We start from the raw sequence: 18,954 nt of genomic DNA, 5'->3' as shown, positions 1-18,954 counted from the left end.
GGTCAGGCACTGATGTTGGACCAGGTCTGGCTCACAGTCGACGTTCTAATGAATTCTAAAAGGTGCTCTGAAGTTCAGGCCACATAATACCTTCACACCCAACACATCAAACTACGTCTTTACACGCTACATGCTCTTGGGTAGCCTTTCAACAAGACCTTGGAGTGTGTCTGTGGGAATTTGTGCCCATTCAGTTAGGTCAGACACTGATGTTGGACCATGTTCCAGTGGATTCCAAAAGGTGTTCAGTGGGGTTGAACACAGGGCTCTGAAGTACCTCCACACCCAACACATCTAACCACGCCTTTATACGCTATATGCTTTAATATCAGTCACTCTTCTGAGTAGCCTTTCTATAAGACTTTGGAGTGTGTATGTGGGAATTTGTGCCCATTCAGTCAGGTCAGACACTGATGTTGGACCAGGTTTGGCTCACAGTCAACTTTCCAGTGGATTCCAAAAGGTGTTCAGTGAAGTTGAACACAGGGCTCAGAAGTACCTCCACACCCAACATGTGCCTTTATACGCACTATGTTTTAACATCAGTCACTCCTCTGAGTAGCCTTTCTATAAGACTTTGGAGTGTGTCTGTGGGAATTTGTGCCTATTTTGTCAACCGAATCAGTGAGGTTATGCAGGCACTGATGTTCTGGCTTGCAATCCAAGTGTAATTCATCCCAATTCAGTCAAGTGTTGAGTTGGGTTGTAGAGCAACCGGAGCTTCTTTACACACAACTAATCAAACCTTAATTATCCTGAAAGAGAAGAGGGACTTCCCCATACTGTTCCTACAATGGTAAAAGCATCATTTTTAGCAATGGATGAACCAACTAAAAAGAAACAACTATTAGAAGGGGCATCTACATACTTTCGGCAATATTGTGTATGTAAAAGAAAGAAAGGTATAACTTTTATAACCCTGAATGTGCTCATTTTAAGCACCCCCCCCCCCCCCACACACACACACACACCTTATTAAGACTCTGCACAGACTTGTTTTTAACAATTTGACATTCCAAAGGTTTGTTGTTAATGTTTACGACACCTATATTTTTAATATTTAAAGCGACTTACTATTGGGATTAAATACGACCCAGGTGTTTGAGGGCAACCTGGGAGTCGTGGGGCTTGAATCAGAGGCCTTCCAGTTACTAGTCCTGTACCATAACCACTGTAACACATTTAATCCTACAGACAGATACAAACAGGCAGCAGCTTGTCATTTCATATCCCAACATACAAAATTCTTTAGAGTACAACACCTGCTTGGGGGAAAGGTAAGACACCAAAAAATTATAGACACACAGATATCTAGCATTACAGACATGTTTACTTGCAGAACATCATACAACAACATTTTATCTTTAATATAAATACAGTGGAACCTTGACTTACGAGTTTAATTCGTTCCGTGACCAAGCTCGTAACTCAATTTGCTCGTATATCAAATCAAATTTTCCCATTGAAATGAATTGAAACGCTATTAATCCGTTCCAGCCCCCCAAAAACCACACCGATTTTTTGTGTTACGTGTTTTTAAATAAGAAAAATGTACTTTATAAATAACAAATAATTTATAAAATAATAATAATACATAATAAAAGAGAATGTAAAGAAATAAACTGGTTTTATTTAGTGTATTTACCTTAAAAATCAGATGAAGATGCTGGCGGAGGTGGAGATTGGCAGAGGAAGTTGGGGGAGTGTTTCATTTTGTGCTCTATCACTTAACTTACTCGCTACACACTTAATGCTACAATATACAGTGGAACCTCGGTATACGTCAGCTTTGGTACAAGTCCAACTTGGTATACGTCCTGTTTGGATGTGAAAAATTTAGCTTGGTATACGAACTTTATTTGGAATACGACTCGCGTGCTAGAACTTGTACGGGTCAAAATCAGTCACGACACCACGCGCTACTCTTGTTTACCTATCGCGAGACAAAGCCACGAGCGTCATTACGCCAGTTGCTACCGTTCAGTAAGCAACCCGCGCTATAATCTACAGCTATAACGCTCTATATAATTTTTTTACTTCACTTAATCTTATTCTTCACCGACTTTTGGCTTTTTCGTCACATTTTCCTCTCTTTTACTTGCTTGTACGGCAAGATAACCAGGTGAACTGAACTCAGCTGAGCTCGTAACTCAGATCTCGGCTTGTATCACAAAGCAAAAAATCCACCAAGTGACGGCTCGTATCTCGGAAAATTCGTAAGTTGGGTCACTCGTAAGTCGAGGTTCCACTGTACATTAATCTATATAGTAAGGGGCTTGTGTGGCACATTGGGCAATCACGCCAGCCCACCACTGCTGAGATCCGGGTTTGAATCTCAGTGGTGTTCTCAGCCAGCATCTACACAGACCAAGACATGATTGCTATGACTGAGAAGCGTTTCCGGGTGAACCGGATACACTCTGACCCTGACCAGAATAAGTCTGTGGATAAAAGTAACTAAAAATTAATAATCATACAAAGAAATCTGATCACATCACCCCTGTCCTTGAGCAGCTTCATGCAATGGCTGATCATTAATAAGCGTATACAATATAACATTTTGCTTCTCACATTTAAGGCACTTCATGGTTTAGGTCCTGTTTATTTGTCGGACCTTCTCAAGTGCTACAATCCATCCCGGAATTTAATGTCGTCAGATGCTGGTCTCCTGGTTGTTCCCAGGTTCAAGCCAGAGTACTATGGGTGGTCAGTCTTTTAGTGTTGCTTCCCCTTTGCTCTGGAACTCTCTTCTTTCATCTCTATGTTCCACTTCCTCTCTCTCTGAACTTAAAGCTCTCCTAGACTCACATTTTTTCTCAGCACTTTCTCACTTCATCTTCTGCTATTTTTGTGTGATTGTTACTTTTGTATTTAAAGTGACCTTGGGTTTTGTGAAAGGCGCTATATGTGTAATTTATTATTAGTGTGATTGCAGAATGCAAGCACACTATTGTTATCCGTTAGTCATATTATTATTATTTTTTTTCTTTTTATTATTCCACCACTTTCGTCGCCGGCTATCTCGCCCCGCAGTTTTCGAGATATCGACGCCGTTCCAACGCCAAATCGTCCGGCCTGTTGGTGCGACGCGGGCTTGTATACAGCTTTCGGATCCACCCGCCCGTTCGCCCGCCACGCCCGCTTTTGTAGCGTTTTTTTTCCCATAGACTTCCATTCATTTTCAAAAAAATTTTGAGATATCGACGCCGTTCCAACTCTAGATCATCCGGCCCGTTATTGGCGTCACTTATTGAAAAAAAGTTTTTTGATCCACCCGTCCGTTCACCCGCCACGCCCGCTTTTGTACCGATTTTTGGTCCCATTGACTTCCATTCATTTTCTTTGAATGGTTGTTGAATGGTTATTTCTATAACGTTTATTTAACCTATAAGAGTCCCATTCACTTCCATTCATTTTTTGAAAGTTTGAGATATCGACGCCGTTCCAACTCTAAATCGTAAAGCCCACTGATGTAACCCCGACTCAGGTACAGCATGGGGATTCGAACCCACGCCCAACTGCCACGCCCGGTTTTCGGCTCCATTCACTTCTATTCATTTTTTGAAAGTTCGAGATATCAACACCGTTCCAACTCTAAATCGTAAAGCCCCCTGATGACACCCCGACTTGGGTACAGCATGGGGATTCAAACCCACGCCCACCTGCCACGCCCATTTTTCGGCTCCATTCACTTCCATTCATTTTTTGAAAGTTCGAGATATCAACGTCGTTCCAACTCTAAATCGTAAAGCCCCCTGATGACACCCCGATTTGGGTACAGCATGGGGATTCGAACCCACACCCACCTGCCACGCCCGGTTTTTCAGCTCCATTCACTTCCATTCATTTTTTGAAAGTTTTAGATATCAACACCGTTCCAACACTATATCGTAAAGCCCACTGATGTAACCCCAACATGGGAACATCATGGGGATTCGAACCCACGCCCACCTGCCACGCCCGGTTTTTGGTCCCATTCACTTCCATTCATTTTTTGAAAGTTCGAGATATCGACGCCGTTCCAACTCTAAATCGTAAAGCCCACTGATGTAACGCCGACTCAGATACAGCATGGGGATTCGAACTCACGCCCACCTGCCACGCCCGGTTTTTGGTCCCTTTCACTTCCATTCATTTTTTGAAAGTTCGAGATATCGACGCCGTTCCAACTCTAAATCGTAAAGCCCACTGATGTAACCCCGACTCAGGTACAGCATGGGGATTCGAACCCACGCCCACCTGCCACGCCCATTTTTCGGCTCCATTCACTTCCATTCATTTTTTGAAAATTTGAGATATCGACACCGTTCCAACTCTAAATCGTAAAGCCCACTGATGTAACCCCGACTCAGATACAGCATGGGGATTCGAACCCACGCCCACCTGCCACGCCCGGTTTTTGGTCCTATTCACTTCCATTCATTTTTTGGAAATTTGAGATATCAACGCCGTTCCAACTCTAAATTGTAAAGCCCCCTGATGTAACCCCGACTTGGGTACAGCATGGGGATTCGAACCCACACCCACCTGCCACGCACGTTTTTTGTCCCCATTCACTTCCATTCATTTTTTGAAAGTTCGAGATATCAACGCCGTTCCAACTCTAAATTGTAAAGCCAACTGATGTAACCCCGACTCAGATACAGCATAGGGATTCGAACCCACACCCACCTGCCACGCCCGTTTTTCGGCTCCATTCACTTCCATTCATTTTTTGAAAGTTCGAGATATCGACGCCGTTCCAACTCTAAATCATAAAGCCCACTGATGACACCCCGACTTGGGTACAGCATGGGGATTCGAACCCACACCCACCTGCCACGCCCGTTTTTCGGCCTTATTCACTTCCATTTATTTTTTGAGAGTTCAAGATATTGACTCCGTTCCAACTCTAAATCGTAAAGCCCACTGATGACACCCCGAGTTGGATAAAACATTGGGATACGCACGCCTGCCCGACTGGCACACGGCAATCACACTCGCATTTTCTCCGGAAATGCACATCTCTAGTTATTATTATTATTACAGTTAGTGGAATTAGTACAGTTAGTAGTTTGTTTGTAATGAATCCAAATCACATTGTGTGTGGCTACAAAATCATACTAAATCTTAATTCCTGAACCTTGAAATGTCAAGTCCACGCCTAAGGAGCGACAAATTTGGTTCGAACTCTTTTGATTCCTGGTAGAGCGATCATAGATTAGACAGAGGTGGTGCCGGCACCTCGATGACGTCTATTAAAACAAGAAGATTAAGGTGAACAAGGAAGAATTATAACCAAACATAACACAACCAAACAAAGAACACATATAAAACAAACCCACAGTACAACAATACTACTGAATTTAATTTTTATTAACTGATTCCATGAACTGAACATTAGGGGTGAAATTTATCAAGATGGGGGGAGTGTGATTACTGCCGTTCTTAATCATTCCTGCCTTATAAACAACTGATCCATTACACAAAGCTAATAAGTGGAATGTAGACAGACAGACAGATAGAAACCCACAGGACCACCACAGAGCAGGTATTATTTAGGTGGTGGATCATTCTCAGCACTGCAGTGACACTGACATGGTGGTGGTGTGTTGGTGTGTGTTGTGCTGGTATGAGTGGATCAGACACAGCAGCACTGCTGGAGTTTTTAAACACCTCACTGTCACTGCTGGACTGAGAATAGTCCACCAACCAAAAATATCCAGCCAACAGTACCCCATGGGCAGCGTCCTGTGACCACTGATGAAAGTCTAGAAGATGACCGACTCAAACAGCAGCAATAGATGAGCGATCATCTCTGACTTTACATCTACAAGGTGGACCAACTAGGTAGGAGTGGACAGTGAGTGGACACAATATTTACAAAAAACTCCAGCAGCACTGCTGTGTCTGATCCACTCATACCAGCACAACACACACTAACACACCACCACCATGTCAGTGTCACTGCAGTGCTGAGAATGATCCACCACCCAAATAATACCTGCTCTGTGGGGGTCCTGTGGGGGTCCTGACCATTGAAGAACAGCGTGAAAGGTGGCTAACAAAGCATGCAGAGAAACAGATGGACTACAGTCAGTAATTGTAGAACCACAAAGTGCTTCTATATGGTAGAAACAAGGAGGTGGTTTTAATGTTATGGCTGATCAGTGTATACCATGATGAAATGTGAAATATTTTGTGTGTTTAATTCCAGCTTTCATTGTTTCAGTCTGAATGATCAGGAAGTTAAACAGTAAGTGGAATTGTGCTGTTGTTCTGACATATCTAACAGACAACACAGGAGGCTGTTGTTATGAAGAGGATGAACTGCGCATGCGCAAGAGCCGGTTTGGGCGCAGGTTGTGGATTGTGTAGTTGTGGATATAACAGGGCAGAGAAAGCGGTGCAGGGCGGTTCCACTATAAAAACTAGCGGATCTGCGCAAGTGCACTAATTCTGCTGGACTTTACTGGTGTTCACACCTGAGGAGAACTTCAGATCTACAGGAAAACCACATCTCTACAGATACAGACATGAACAGAACCATCACAGGCGTTCTCATCCTGGCACTGTGCCTCGCAGCCGGTAAGTTTGTGCCCAAAAAGTGCCGCTCTTTTGCGCATTTTGAGTGCCGATTTGTGTTGGCATGGAACTAAACAGACTTGGGTGGAAAGTTTCTGTAAGGATAAAGCATGTTGTATAATTAAAATTACATACACATATAAATATAATTCGTTATGGGTTAAAGAATAAATAATTTTACTGAAAAGTACATTTTATTTAAACTTATTTAAATAAAATCTATTTACTGCGTTTCTGTCTATTTTAGTTTCGTTCTTTACTTAGTTTTATTTATTGTACTCTTATTTATTAATTATTTATATAATTAGAAATGATTTTAACGAAAACTAAGGAAAGCTAATGAGAGAAGAAATCACAGATTGATTGATGTAGTCATTGATTTACCTATAATAAACTGTTTTATTTGTTTATTTTAATTATTTATCATTTATTTAGCACTATGTTGACTGATAATGCATATAGTTTAACTGGAATACTTGTGTGAACCTTTTAGGACCAGTTTTTGAGAATAATTTGGTTTGAATGGGTTGGTTTAGTTATATTTCAGACTAGAAGAGTAATATACAGCAGTTACAGCAGTGTATATATAAATAGAGAGGGTGGGTCAATACACACTTCAACTAAAGAAATACATGTATAAAAGTTAGTTGTAATAATAATACATTTATACAGTCATCAAATTTATATGTCACCTTTAAACTTCATAACTGCACATTGCTACTGTAATTCTATTTAACTTCTTAAAAGCCCATAGACAGGCTATTAAATTAAAGTGTGTGCGTGTCTGCATTTTGGCTCCCTCTGTAAATATAAATTTAAGAGTATGAATCATACAGCAATCATATTTTGCATACTTTGTACCTAGAATGTAGTCTGTCTGTACTGAGTTTATTATTAGATCCATTATTACAGAGAAAATCAGTTTTCCTGAGAAATTCTAAAGCATTAGCCAACACCCTAACCTGCATGCCATGTTATTAATCAGTCCATGTATATGCCCCGTTGCTTAATTGTGTATGGGTGTAGCTGAGTTTGTGGTTTGGATAGTTCTAAAAGGCTCCTCACATTGTGAAAAACAACCTCGTCCTCTAAACCGTGTAAACGCAGGGTACGCTGGGTCCTGTTAGACCTGTTTTTATTTAACGGCTCTGATTAATCATTGACAGTTCTGATTAACACTTTTCAACCCTATAAAAAAAAAACTCTCATGGGTTTAATGAGCCACCTAACTGCATCAAGAACCTGTTAGACCAGCCTGGATAACTGGAATAGAAGATGATATACAGCTGAAGAAGAGTTTGACCGAATCCAAGATTATTACACCAAATATGACAGAATCTGAGAATAAAAGACTAAATATGACAGAATGTAAGCATAAAAGACCAAATATTGGACACAGTAAGAGTAAATACGAGACTCATTTGCTTTTTGAGACCAATTAGACCAGACAGCCTGAAATAACTGTAATTACACCAAACATGGGATCAACCAGACAGACCAGAGACCAATCAACCAAAAGGATTGAAATATAAACACCAAACAGACAGATAAACAGAATAAGAGACCAATTAGATCAAATGAGGGTACATTGACATACCAAATATGAGATGCTTTACACTGAAAAGACTAAATATGAGATTTGAAGACCAAATATGACAGAATCTGAGAATAAAAGACCAAATGCATGAGAGAATATGAGAATAAAAGACCAAATATGACAGAATCTGAGAATAAAAGACCAAATCTGACAGAATCTGATAACTAAAGACCAAATATAGGACAGAATAAGAGCACATACATAAAATCTTAGATAGATTCAACTAGATTTGAGATAAATGCAAGCTAAACGAGCCAAACATGAGATTGATTGGAGCAAATACGAGCCTCATTTGCTTTTTGAGACCAATTAGACCAGACAGACTGAAATAGCTCTAATTACACCAAACATGGGATCAACCAGACAGACCAGAGACCGATCGACCAAAAGGATTGAAATATAAACACCAAACAGACAGATAAACAAAAGCAATTAGATCAAACGAGGGTGCATTAACAGACCAACTATGAGATGCTTTACACTGAAATAACGAAATATGGCGCAGATTGACCCCAGTGTGACCAAATATGAGATCAGACATAATGTGCAAAGGATAAAATGGCTTAAATTAAATACTCGTACTAGTTCAGATGTAATAGACTTATATAGATATAGAAAAATATAAGACATTAGGCAAGTTTTGATTGAAACAAATGGGATGGGATAAAGTGCTTAAACTGACTGATATAAGACACACTGACTTATCCCAACAGAACACATTACAGAACATCTTGAGTGCTGTTAGACAAAGTTGGAACTGTTAACACCGACAGTTAGTTAAACTATTACTGATTGGGCCAAATCTGAGAGGAACTTCAGCACAATCTGGGAAACATTACACCCACTTGAGACTGGTGGTGAGACTACAGCTCATAACAAAGCTGAGACTGATGATACTAACCTGAACAGAATATGAGCCACATGAACGAAAATATGATACTGATTCTTTGTTTTCTTTTGCAAAGGGTTCACGGGCGCGACCAATTCACACCACGTACAAAAAGCCGTATTTATTTTCACACCGAATCCGAGAGCACTTGTACGCAATCGGACCAGATCGATTTATCGAAATAAGCCTGTTTTAGAAAGGACGGCTGGCACACCCAAACTCACCTGGGCTTATCGTATCTTCCCAAACGCCAGACTTTGCATGACTTAACTCGCCCTGGCTGTCTGTTCTACACAATGCAAATTTAAGTGGCAAACAGAAGGAAAGACGAGAGATAAAGTAAGAGAGAGCTAGAACAAGGTCAACCTTTTAGAAAATGATGCACAGTTTATAGACTGTAAATACACAGAAGCCTTACTGACATGTATTATATAATATTGCAGTGCACAAATTTACATCTGATCGATTTAAGCTGGAGTGTGAATTTGCACCCCCCATTTTATATAAACTTGATAAGATAAAAGAACATTTAAATAGGTAAACGCAATAAAGTACCTATGCAAAATGCTTCCTGATTGGACGTACGATTCAGCAATGAACTGTAGATTGTTTAGTGTTGAGTCGATTAGGACTCTGACCATACATTTGCATATAGATGTTTCACCCTGACCTTAGTTGCCTTGTCCTGGTTTAGCTTCATGAACTGTCAAGTCTAAACAAACAACATGTATTTTTTTGCAAACAGGACAATAAAATGACACTTTGCTCTGTTATTTCACTCCCTGTGTTGTGTAACATTCAGGAGAATGAAGTTATGTAGGATGCACCCTGTATAAGAACCAAATTCTCACAAAAGGGTGGGGGGGGGGGGTCGCCCGAAGACCCTCTTTTGTAAAAAAAAAAAAAAACATAATTGTACCCCCAATATCGTTGCAAAAATAAATATTATTTTTTAAAGAGTACTATAGTGCGCCATCTACAGGCCAGCCTTGGTAATTAAATCAACAGTACTTTTAGAAGCACCTTTGGCGCCCCCTTGTGTAATTGCGCTTGAGAAATGTTACTGTTTATTGTCAACACTGAATGCAAATAGACCTCCGACTGGCCGATAGCACAACTGGGGATTCAAACCCTGGCTCCACTCGACCACCACAAAATTCAAAATTCTTAAAAGTATTAGCCCATTACTTTAGATCTATTATTATTTTATTGCGTATGCATTACATGCAGTTGTGTGCAAAATTTTGGACAAAAGTATTGGGACACCCCTATTTCTATCGGATGTATAAAATCATGAATGTAAAATAAATTATATCCTCCAAGTATGTGTCAACAGTTTGGGAAAGGCCATTTCCTTCCTTTTACACATGTCATGCTCAATAAAGATGTGGTTTGGACTAACAAGTTTAATGTAAAGAAACTATACAAAGCCCAAAGACCTTTAACCCTGCTAAAAACCACCAAGATGATTTGAAAGCTGATTGCAAGAAAGGTCTTGGAGTTTAGTTCATTGTAAGGTGTCCGGATACTTTTGGTCATGTAGTGTGTTAGAAATAGGGATTTGGGCTGAGCATGGTACTTATGTGGCTTATTGATGGGTTCTGGGGGTTTGAATCTTGGATTGGGCTAGCAAATACAGAAAACCAAGGCTGTAGATATGAACTGAGCATTCTGGGGGGACTGAATCTCCCCGGGGGAGGAGAATGTTCTAAAACATTACTGCTCTATAAACAACTGATGGGAACACTGGCAGATCCTTTGGCAGAACATTCTGCAAAGCACAGAACATCAGTATATAGGATGGGGGGGGGGGGGGGGGGGGGGCGTCTTTACCTTATCTAAATTGAGTGAGGTGCCCCCACCCCATGTATTTTGTGATTATGACCTTGACGTGAACCCAGCCATCAGTTCACCCTAAGTGCTTGTCCCAAGCCTGGATAAATAGAAGGGCTGTGTCAGAAAGGAATCCAGTGTAAAAACTGTGATCAAGATTAAATATGGAGACGAATTATCCTAACGGGAGCAGTTGTGAGCTATTCATATATATATATATATATATATATATATATATATATATATATATATATATATATAAATACTGAATATATATAATATTTAGATATGATCAAATTTAAATCCACATATGCAACTCAATAGATTTGCATAATATCAGAATCCATCAGTGTTCCCATCAGCTGCTAATATGGCAGGAATGTTTTAGAATGCCCCCCATGTTCAATTCATGACTAAGTCCAAGTGTTCGAGCATTTTTAGCACAGAAATAATGTGCACGCACACTTTGGCTGGAAGAGGATTTTGCTTAGTATAGCCTAAAGATGGCAGCAGTGCTAAATATATACTAGCAGAAAACTGGTACCCACGATCTCTGTGGAAAAAAACACTAAAGCCGTAGCCATTAATTGAACTTGAGGCCAAATTTACCTGTGGGTGAGGGGGGTTGAGGTTCCTTCCATCAATAAGTAATAAGAATACGGGCATTTCATACCATTATGCAACGCTAACGAGTGAAATATGTTTGTTTATCATGTTAGAACAGTATATTGGGGGGGGATATCGAGCATATCCGGATATTAGGGAGGACTAAGTTATGTTTATTTAGCTATATTGGTACTAATTAACACAATTTTAGCTATTTAAATAGGAGTTACTGTTTGGTTTGGACAGTTTAGCAGGCGTAATCAGCCCCTGTGTTAGCTAAGCCTGCTAATAGTATCTGGCTAACAAAAACAACTGTCAGTGATGTTCCTCCAGAACTCTGTTTGTTGCCACGTTGGATCCTAAGCAACAGTCCAACCACAGACACTTACAGACACGCCAGCTTAGTTTGACCAACGTCAAGTCATGCTAGCTGTTGTCTAGCCTCCGTTTCTCAGCCTTGTTAATAGTGATACGCAATAACTCTATTAAATCAAGTGTTGGATCAAGTCCTTTCGTCATGCTAACCGCTACTAAATTATTGAATTCATGTATTCTTATAGTCATTATATAATAAGGTGCTGAATTAGTATTCAGTCCAGATCATAATGTACTGGATTAGGTACTGAAGGTACTGAACCAGTAATCATAAGGGTACCAGGTTAGTACTGGACTGGAAATCATAAGGCACTGAACTAGTACTGGACTAGTAATCATAAAATTGCTGGTTTAAGCTTCACATTACCAAGTTGCCACAGTTGGGCCCTTGAGCAAGGCCCTTAATCGTTAATTGCTCAAATTGTTATCAGTCATAATCATAAGTCCTAAATGTAAAAGCTATCTGCTGGTAAGAACAGGGTCTGTCTCAGACTCAGCACTGACCTACAGTAATTGGCCTGGACTCCAGTTGTTTGTTTATTATTGTTTATTAGGATTTTAATGTCATGTTTTTCACTTTTGGTTACATTCATGACAGGAAATGGTAGTTTATCTTCACGTTCATCAGTTCACAAGTTTATATTGAACACAGTTATGGACAATTTTAGTGTCTCCAATTTACCTCACTTGCATGTTTTTGGACAGTGGGAGGAAACCGGAGCTCCTGGAGTAAACCCATGCAGACACAGGGAGAACATGCACTCCACACAGAAAGGATTCAGACCGCCCCACCTGGGGATCAAACCTTCTTGCTGTGAGGCGACAGTGCTACCCACTTAGCCACCATGCCGCTCGTGACTCCAGTTAAACCAGTTCTTTAATAACTGTTTACTGTTTGCTGCCCTCGAGCGCTGTGCTCCACCCCAGATCTTTTAATAAAAATTAGACATGGCGTGTTCCTGACAGGCGGAGGCTCCACATGGTCATGCGCTTATAGTATTCATGATTAGTTTTTAACATTCATTCATTCATTGTCTGTTTTACCTGGTCAGGGTCGTGGTGGGTCTGATTTACTGGGCCAGTCCATCACAGGGTAAACACACACACACACAGTGAGATGTCATGTATCAAATTTTTATGAAATAAGAATCTGGAATGTGTGAAGGTGATGCTGTAGATAAGTGGAACATCATTCATATTCCCTGTGTGTGTGTCTTAGGCCACGCCCTGCAGTGCTACAGATGTGATCTGGGTCTGGGGTCTCTGTGCATCACCACCACAACCACATGCCAGGCTTCAGAGTCGTGCTTCAGTGGAAAAGGAAGTGCAGGTAGAACCACCATACACACACACACACATACACATACACACACACTAACATAATGCATCCAAAACACACTCACACACACACTCACACACACACACACACACTACCATGATAGACTCAAACCAGCACCATACACACACTAATACATACACACACACTAATATACACACACACTAATATACACACACACTACCATGATATACTCAACACACTCGCACACACACACACACAAACACACACACACTACAATAATACACTCAAACCAGCACCATACACACACTAATACATACACACACACACTAATATACACACACACTAATATACACACACACTACCATGATATACTCAACACACTCGCACACACACACACACAAACACACACACACTACAATAATACACTCAAACCAGCACCATACACACACTAATACATACACACACACACTAATATACACACACACTAATATACACACACACTACCATGATATACTCAACACACTCGCACACACACACACACAAACACACACACACTACAATAATACACTCAAACCAGCACCACTAATACATACACAAACACACTAATATACACACACACTAATATACACACACACTACCATGATATACTCAACACACTCGCACACACACAAACACACACACTACAATAATACACTCAAACCAGCACCATACACACACTAATACATACACACACACTCACACCCTACCATGACAGTCTCAACACACACACACCCTACCATGATAGTCTCAGCACACACACACTTACACACACACTACCGTAATACATTCAAACCAGCACCATACACACACTGATACATACACACACACGCACACACACACACACTAACACACACACCCTACCATGATAGTCTCAGCACACACACACTAACACACAAACTACCGTAATACATTCAAACCAGCACCATACACGCACTAATACATACACACACACACACCCTACCATGATAGTCTCAGCACACACACACTAACACACAAACTACCGTAATACATTCAAACCAGCACCATACACGCACTAATACATACACACACACGCACACACACTACCATGATAGTCTCAGCACACACACACTAACACACACACTACCGTAATACATTCAAACCAGCACCATACACGCACTAATACATACACACACACACACACCCTACCATGATAGTCTCAGCACACACACACTAACACACACACTACCATAATACATTCAAACCAGCACCATACACGCACTGATACATACACACACACGCTCACACACACACTAACACACACACCCTACCATGATAGTCTCAGCACACACACACTGACACACACACTACCGTAATACATTCAAACCAGCACCATACACGCACTAATACATACACACACACGCACACACACACACTAACACACACACCCTACCATGATAGTCTCAACACACACACACTAACACACACACTACCGTAATACATTCAAACCAGCACCATACATGCACTAATACATACACACACACGCTCACACACACACTAACACACACACCCTACCATGATAGTCTCAGCACACACACACTGACACACACACTACCGTAATACATTCAAACCAGCACCATACACGCACTAATACATACACACACACGCACACACACACACTAACACACACACCCTACCATGATAGTCTCAACACACACACACTAACACACACACTACCGTAATACATTCAAACCAGCACCATACACGCACTAATACATACACACACACGCACACACACTACCATGATAGTCTCAGCACACACACACTACCGTAATACATTCAAACCAGCACCATACACGCACTAATACATACACACACACGCACACACACACACTAACACACACACCCTACCATGATAGTCTCAGCACACACACACTAACACACACACTACCGTAATACATTCAAACCAGCACCATACACGCACTAATACATACACACACACGCTCACACACACACTAACACACACACCCTACCATGATAGTCTCAGCACACACACACTAACACACACACTACCGTAATACATTCAAACCAGCACCATACACGCACTAATACATACACACACACACACACTACCATGATAGTCTCAGCACACACACACTAACACACACACTACCGTAATACATTCAAACCAGCACCATACACGCACTAATACATACACACACACGCACACACACACACTAACACACACACCCTACCATGATAGTCTCAGCACACACACACTAACACACACACACTACCATAATACATTCAAACCAGCACCATACACGCACTGATACATACACACACACGCTCACACACACACTAACACACACACCCTACCATGATAGTCTCAGCACACACACACTAACACACACACTACCGTAATACATTCAAACCAGCACCATACACGCACTGATACATACACACACACGCTCACACACACACTAACACACACACCCTACCATGATAGTCTCAACACACACACACTAACACACACACTACCGTAATACATTCAAACCAGCACCATACACGCACTAATACATACACACACATGCACACACACTACCATGATAGTCTCAGCACACACACACTAACACACAAACTACCATAATACATTCAAACCAGCACCATACACGCACTGATACATACACACACACACACCCTACCATGATAGTCTCAGCACACACACACTAACACACACACTACCGTAATACATTCAAACCAGCACCATACACGCACTAATACATACACACACACGCTCACACACACTAACACACACACCCTACCATGATAGTCTCAACACACACACACTAACACACACACTACCGTAATACATTCAAACCAGCACCATACACGCACTAATACATACACACACACGCACACACACTACCATGATAGTCTCAGCACACACACACTAACACACAAACTACCATAATACATTCAAACCAGCACCATACACGCACTAATACACACACACACACACACTACCATGATAGACTCAAACCAGCACCATACACACACTAATACACACACACACACATACACACACACACTACCATGATAGACTCAAACCAGCACCATACACACACTAATACACACACACACACACACACACTACCATGATAGACTCAAACCAGCACCATACACACACTAATACACACACACACATATACACACACACACTACCATGATAGACTCAAACCAGCACCATACACACACTAATACACACACACACACATACACACACACACACACTACCATGATAAACTCAAACCAGCAGCATACACACACTAATACACACACACACACACACTGCCATGATAGACTCAAACCAGCACCATACACACACTAATACACACACACACATATACACACACACACACTACCATGATAGACTCAAACCAGCACCATACACACACTAATACACACACACACATATACACACACACTACCATGATAGACTCAAACCAGCACCATACACACACTAATACACACACACACACATATACACACACACACTACCATGATAGACTCAAACCAGCACCATACACACACTAATACACACACACTAATACACACACACACACACACTAATACACACACACTACCATAATGCACTCAAACCAGCACCATACACACACTAATACACACACACTAATACACACACACACACACTAATACACACACACTACCATAATGCACTCAAACCAGCACCATACACACACTAATACACACACACACACACACTAACACACACACTAATACACACACACTACCATAATGCACTCAAACCAGCACCATACACACACTAATACACACACACACACACTACCATAATGCACTCAAACCAGCACCATACACACACTAATACGCACACACTACCATGATAGACTCAAACCAGCACCATACACACATTAATACATACACACACACTACAATAATACACTCAAACCAGCACAATACACACACTAATACACACACACACACACTACCATGATAGACTCAGCACACACTCAAACTCAAAAGAAGCTTTATTGGCATGACAAATAAGGACATTCGTATTGCCAAAGCAAGTTACACACACACTCACTACCATAATACACTCGAACCAGCACCATACACACACTAATACATACACACACACACACTAATATACACACACACTACCATGATGGACTTAAACCAGCACCAAACACACACTAATACATACACACAAACACACACACACACACACACTACCATGATGGACTTAAACCAGCACCAAACACACACTAATATATACACACACACACACACACACACACACACTAATATACACACACACTACCATGATGGACTTAAACCAGCACCAAACACACACTAATACATACACACAAACACACACACACTACCATGATGGACTTAAACCAGCACCAAACACACACTAATATATACACACACACACACACACACACACACACTAATATACACACACACTACCATGATGGACTTAAACCAGCACCAAACACACACTAATACATACACACAAACACACACACACACACACTACCATGATGGACTTAAACCAGCACCAAACACACACTAATACATACACACACACACACACACACACACACACACTAATATACACACACACTACCATGATGGACTTAAACCAGCACCAAACACACACTAATACATACACACACACACACACACACTAATATACACACACACTACCATGATAGACTCATCACACACACGCTCTCACACACACACACACACTCACTACCATAATACATTCAAATCAGCACCATACACTCAACACCCACACCTACACATTTAATACCATAATACACTCAAACCAGCACCATACACTCAACACACACACACTTACACACACACACTCTTTGTGCCCAGGCATAACAGTTCTCTGTGTTGTGGTGTGTGTTTATTCTCAGCCAGTGTGATTAAGTTTACTCAGAAGGGGTGCGTGGCCACGGCCGACTGCAACAAGACCACCAGCGTTAACGTGCCGGGGATCAACACTGCTACCCTCTACGATATGTATAAGACCTGCTGCTCCACCGATCTGTGCAACGCCGCCATGCCCCTCACCAATACACTCACACTCACCATCGGCTCCCTGGTCTCACTCCTCCTCGCCAAGATGCTAATGTAAAGAACTCACACACTCACCTCACCAACACACACACTCACACACACACTCACACACTCGTATCGATATCCTCGTGTTTTCTTTAATTATTTGATCCTGTTTAGGCATACGTGAATATTTGGGGGTTTTCTTCCTGTCTACCTTTTTTGTGCTACAAATGTAAAATTAAGAGGTTTTTATTAATTTTCTGTATTACGTGGAGACGAATCACACACACACACACACACACACCACACACACAGTTTTTGGTTTTGTATTCACCTTGACTTTTGCTTTTTGTAAAAAGAAATGCACCAAGTCGCGACAGTTCTCAGATTCTTCTGTATCTTTATTCATTTGTCATGTGAAATGTCAGTAATGAACGAATCCTCTCCACCCTGCTGTTGTGTTACGTTTTTATCAACTGCACACACACACACACACACGTGTTTATCACTGTATAGTGTTCTAATTAAACTGGTATTCTTTCTGGTGAACTGGAAATGTGTGGGATTAAATAAAGTCTCTACTGAAATTCTCCTGATGTCTGTTTTACCACCGCTTCATCCTGGTCAGGGTCACTGTGGGTACAATTTATTGGGCGAAAGGACACACAA

At 41.1% G+C, this 18,954-nt stretch overlaps 1 protein-coding gene across 1 annotated transcript; it reads left to right on the top strand.

The window, feature by feature from the left end:
- Positions 1-1,948: 1,948 nt before the first annotated feature.
- On the top strand, positions 1,949-18,872 carry LOC134318914 (sperm acrosome membrane-associated protein 4-like). The gene is made up of 4 exons (XM_062999870.1): positions 1,949-1,983; positions 6,275-6,567; positions 13,084-13,194; positions 18,141-18,872. The coding sequence occupies exons 2-4, from the start codon at positions 6,516-6,518 to the stop codon at positions 18,359-18,361; spliced, it is 384 nt and encodes a 127-aa protein (XP_062855940.1). The 5' UTR covers positions 1,949-1,983; positions 6,275-6,515; the 3' UTR covers positions 18,362-18,872.
- Positions 18,873-18,954: the final 82 nt, after the last annotated feature.

Source organism: Trichomycterus rosablanca, chromosome 1 (assembly GCF_030014385.1).
Source record: "Trichomycterus rosablanca isolate fTriRos1 chromosome 1, fTriRos1.hap1, whole genome shotgun sequence".
In the NCBI taxonomy this organism is placed as follows: Eukaryota; Metazoa; Chordata; class Actinopteri; order Siluriformes; family Trichomycteridae; genus Trichomycterus; species Trichomycterus rosablanca.
This window is presented reverse-complemented; position numbering and strand designations above follow the sequence as displayed.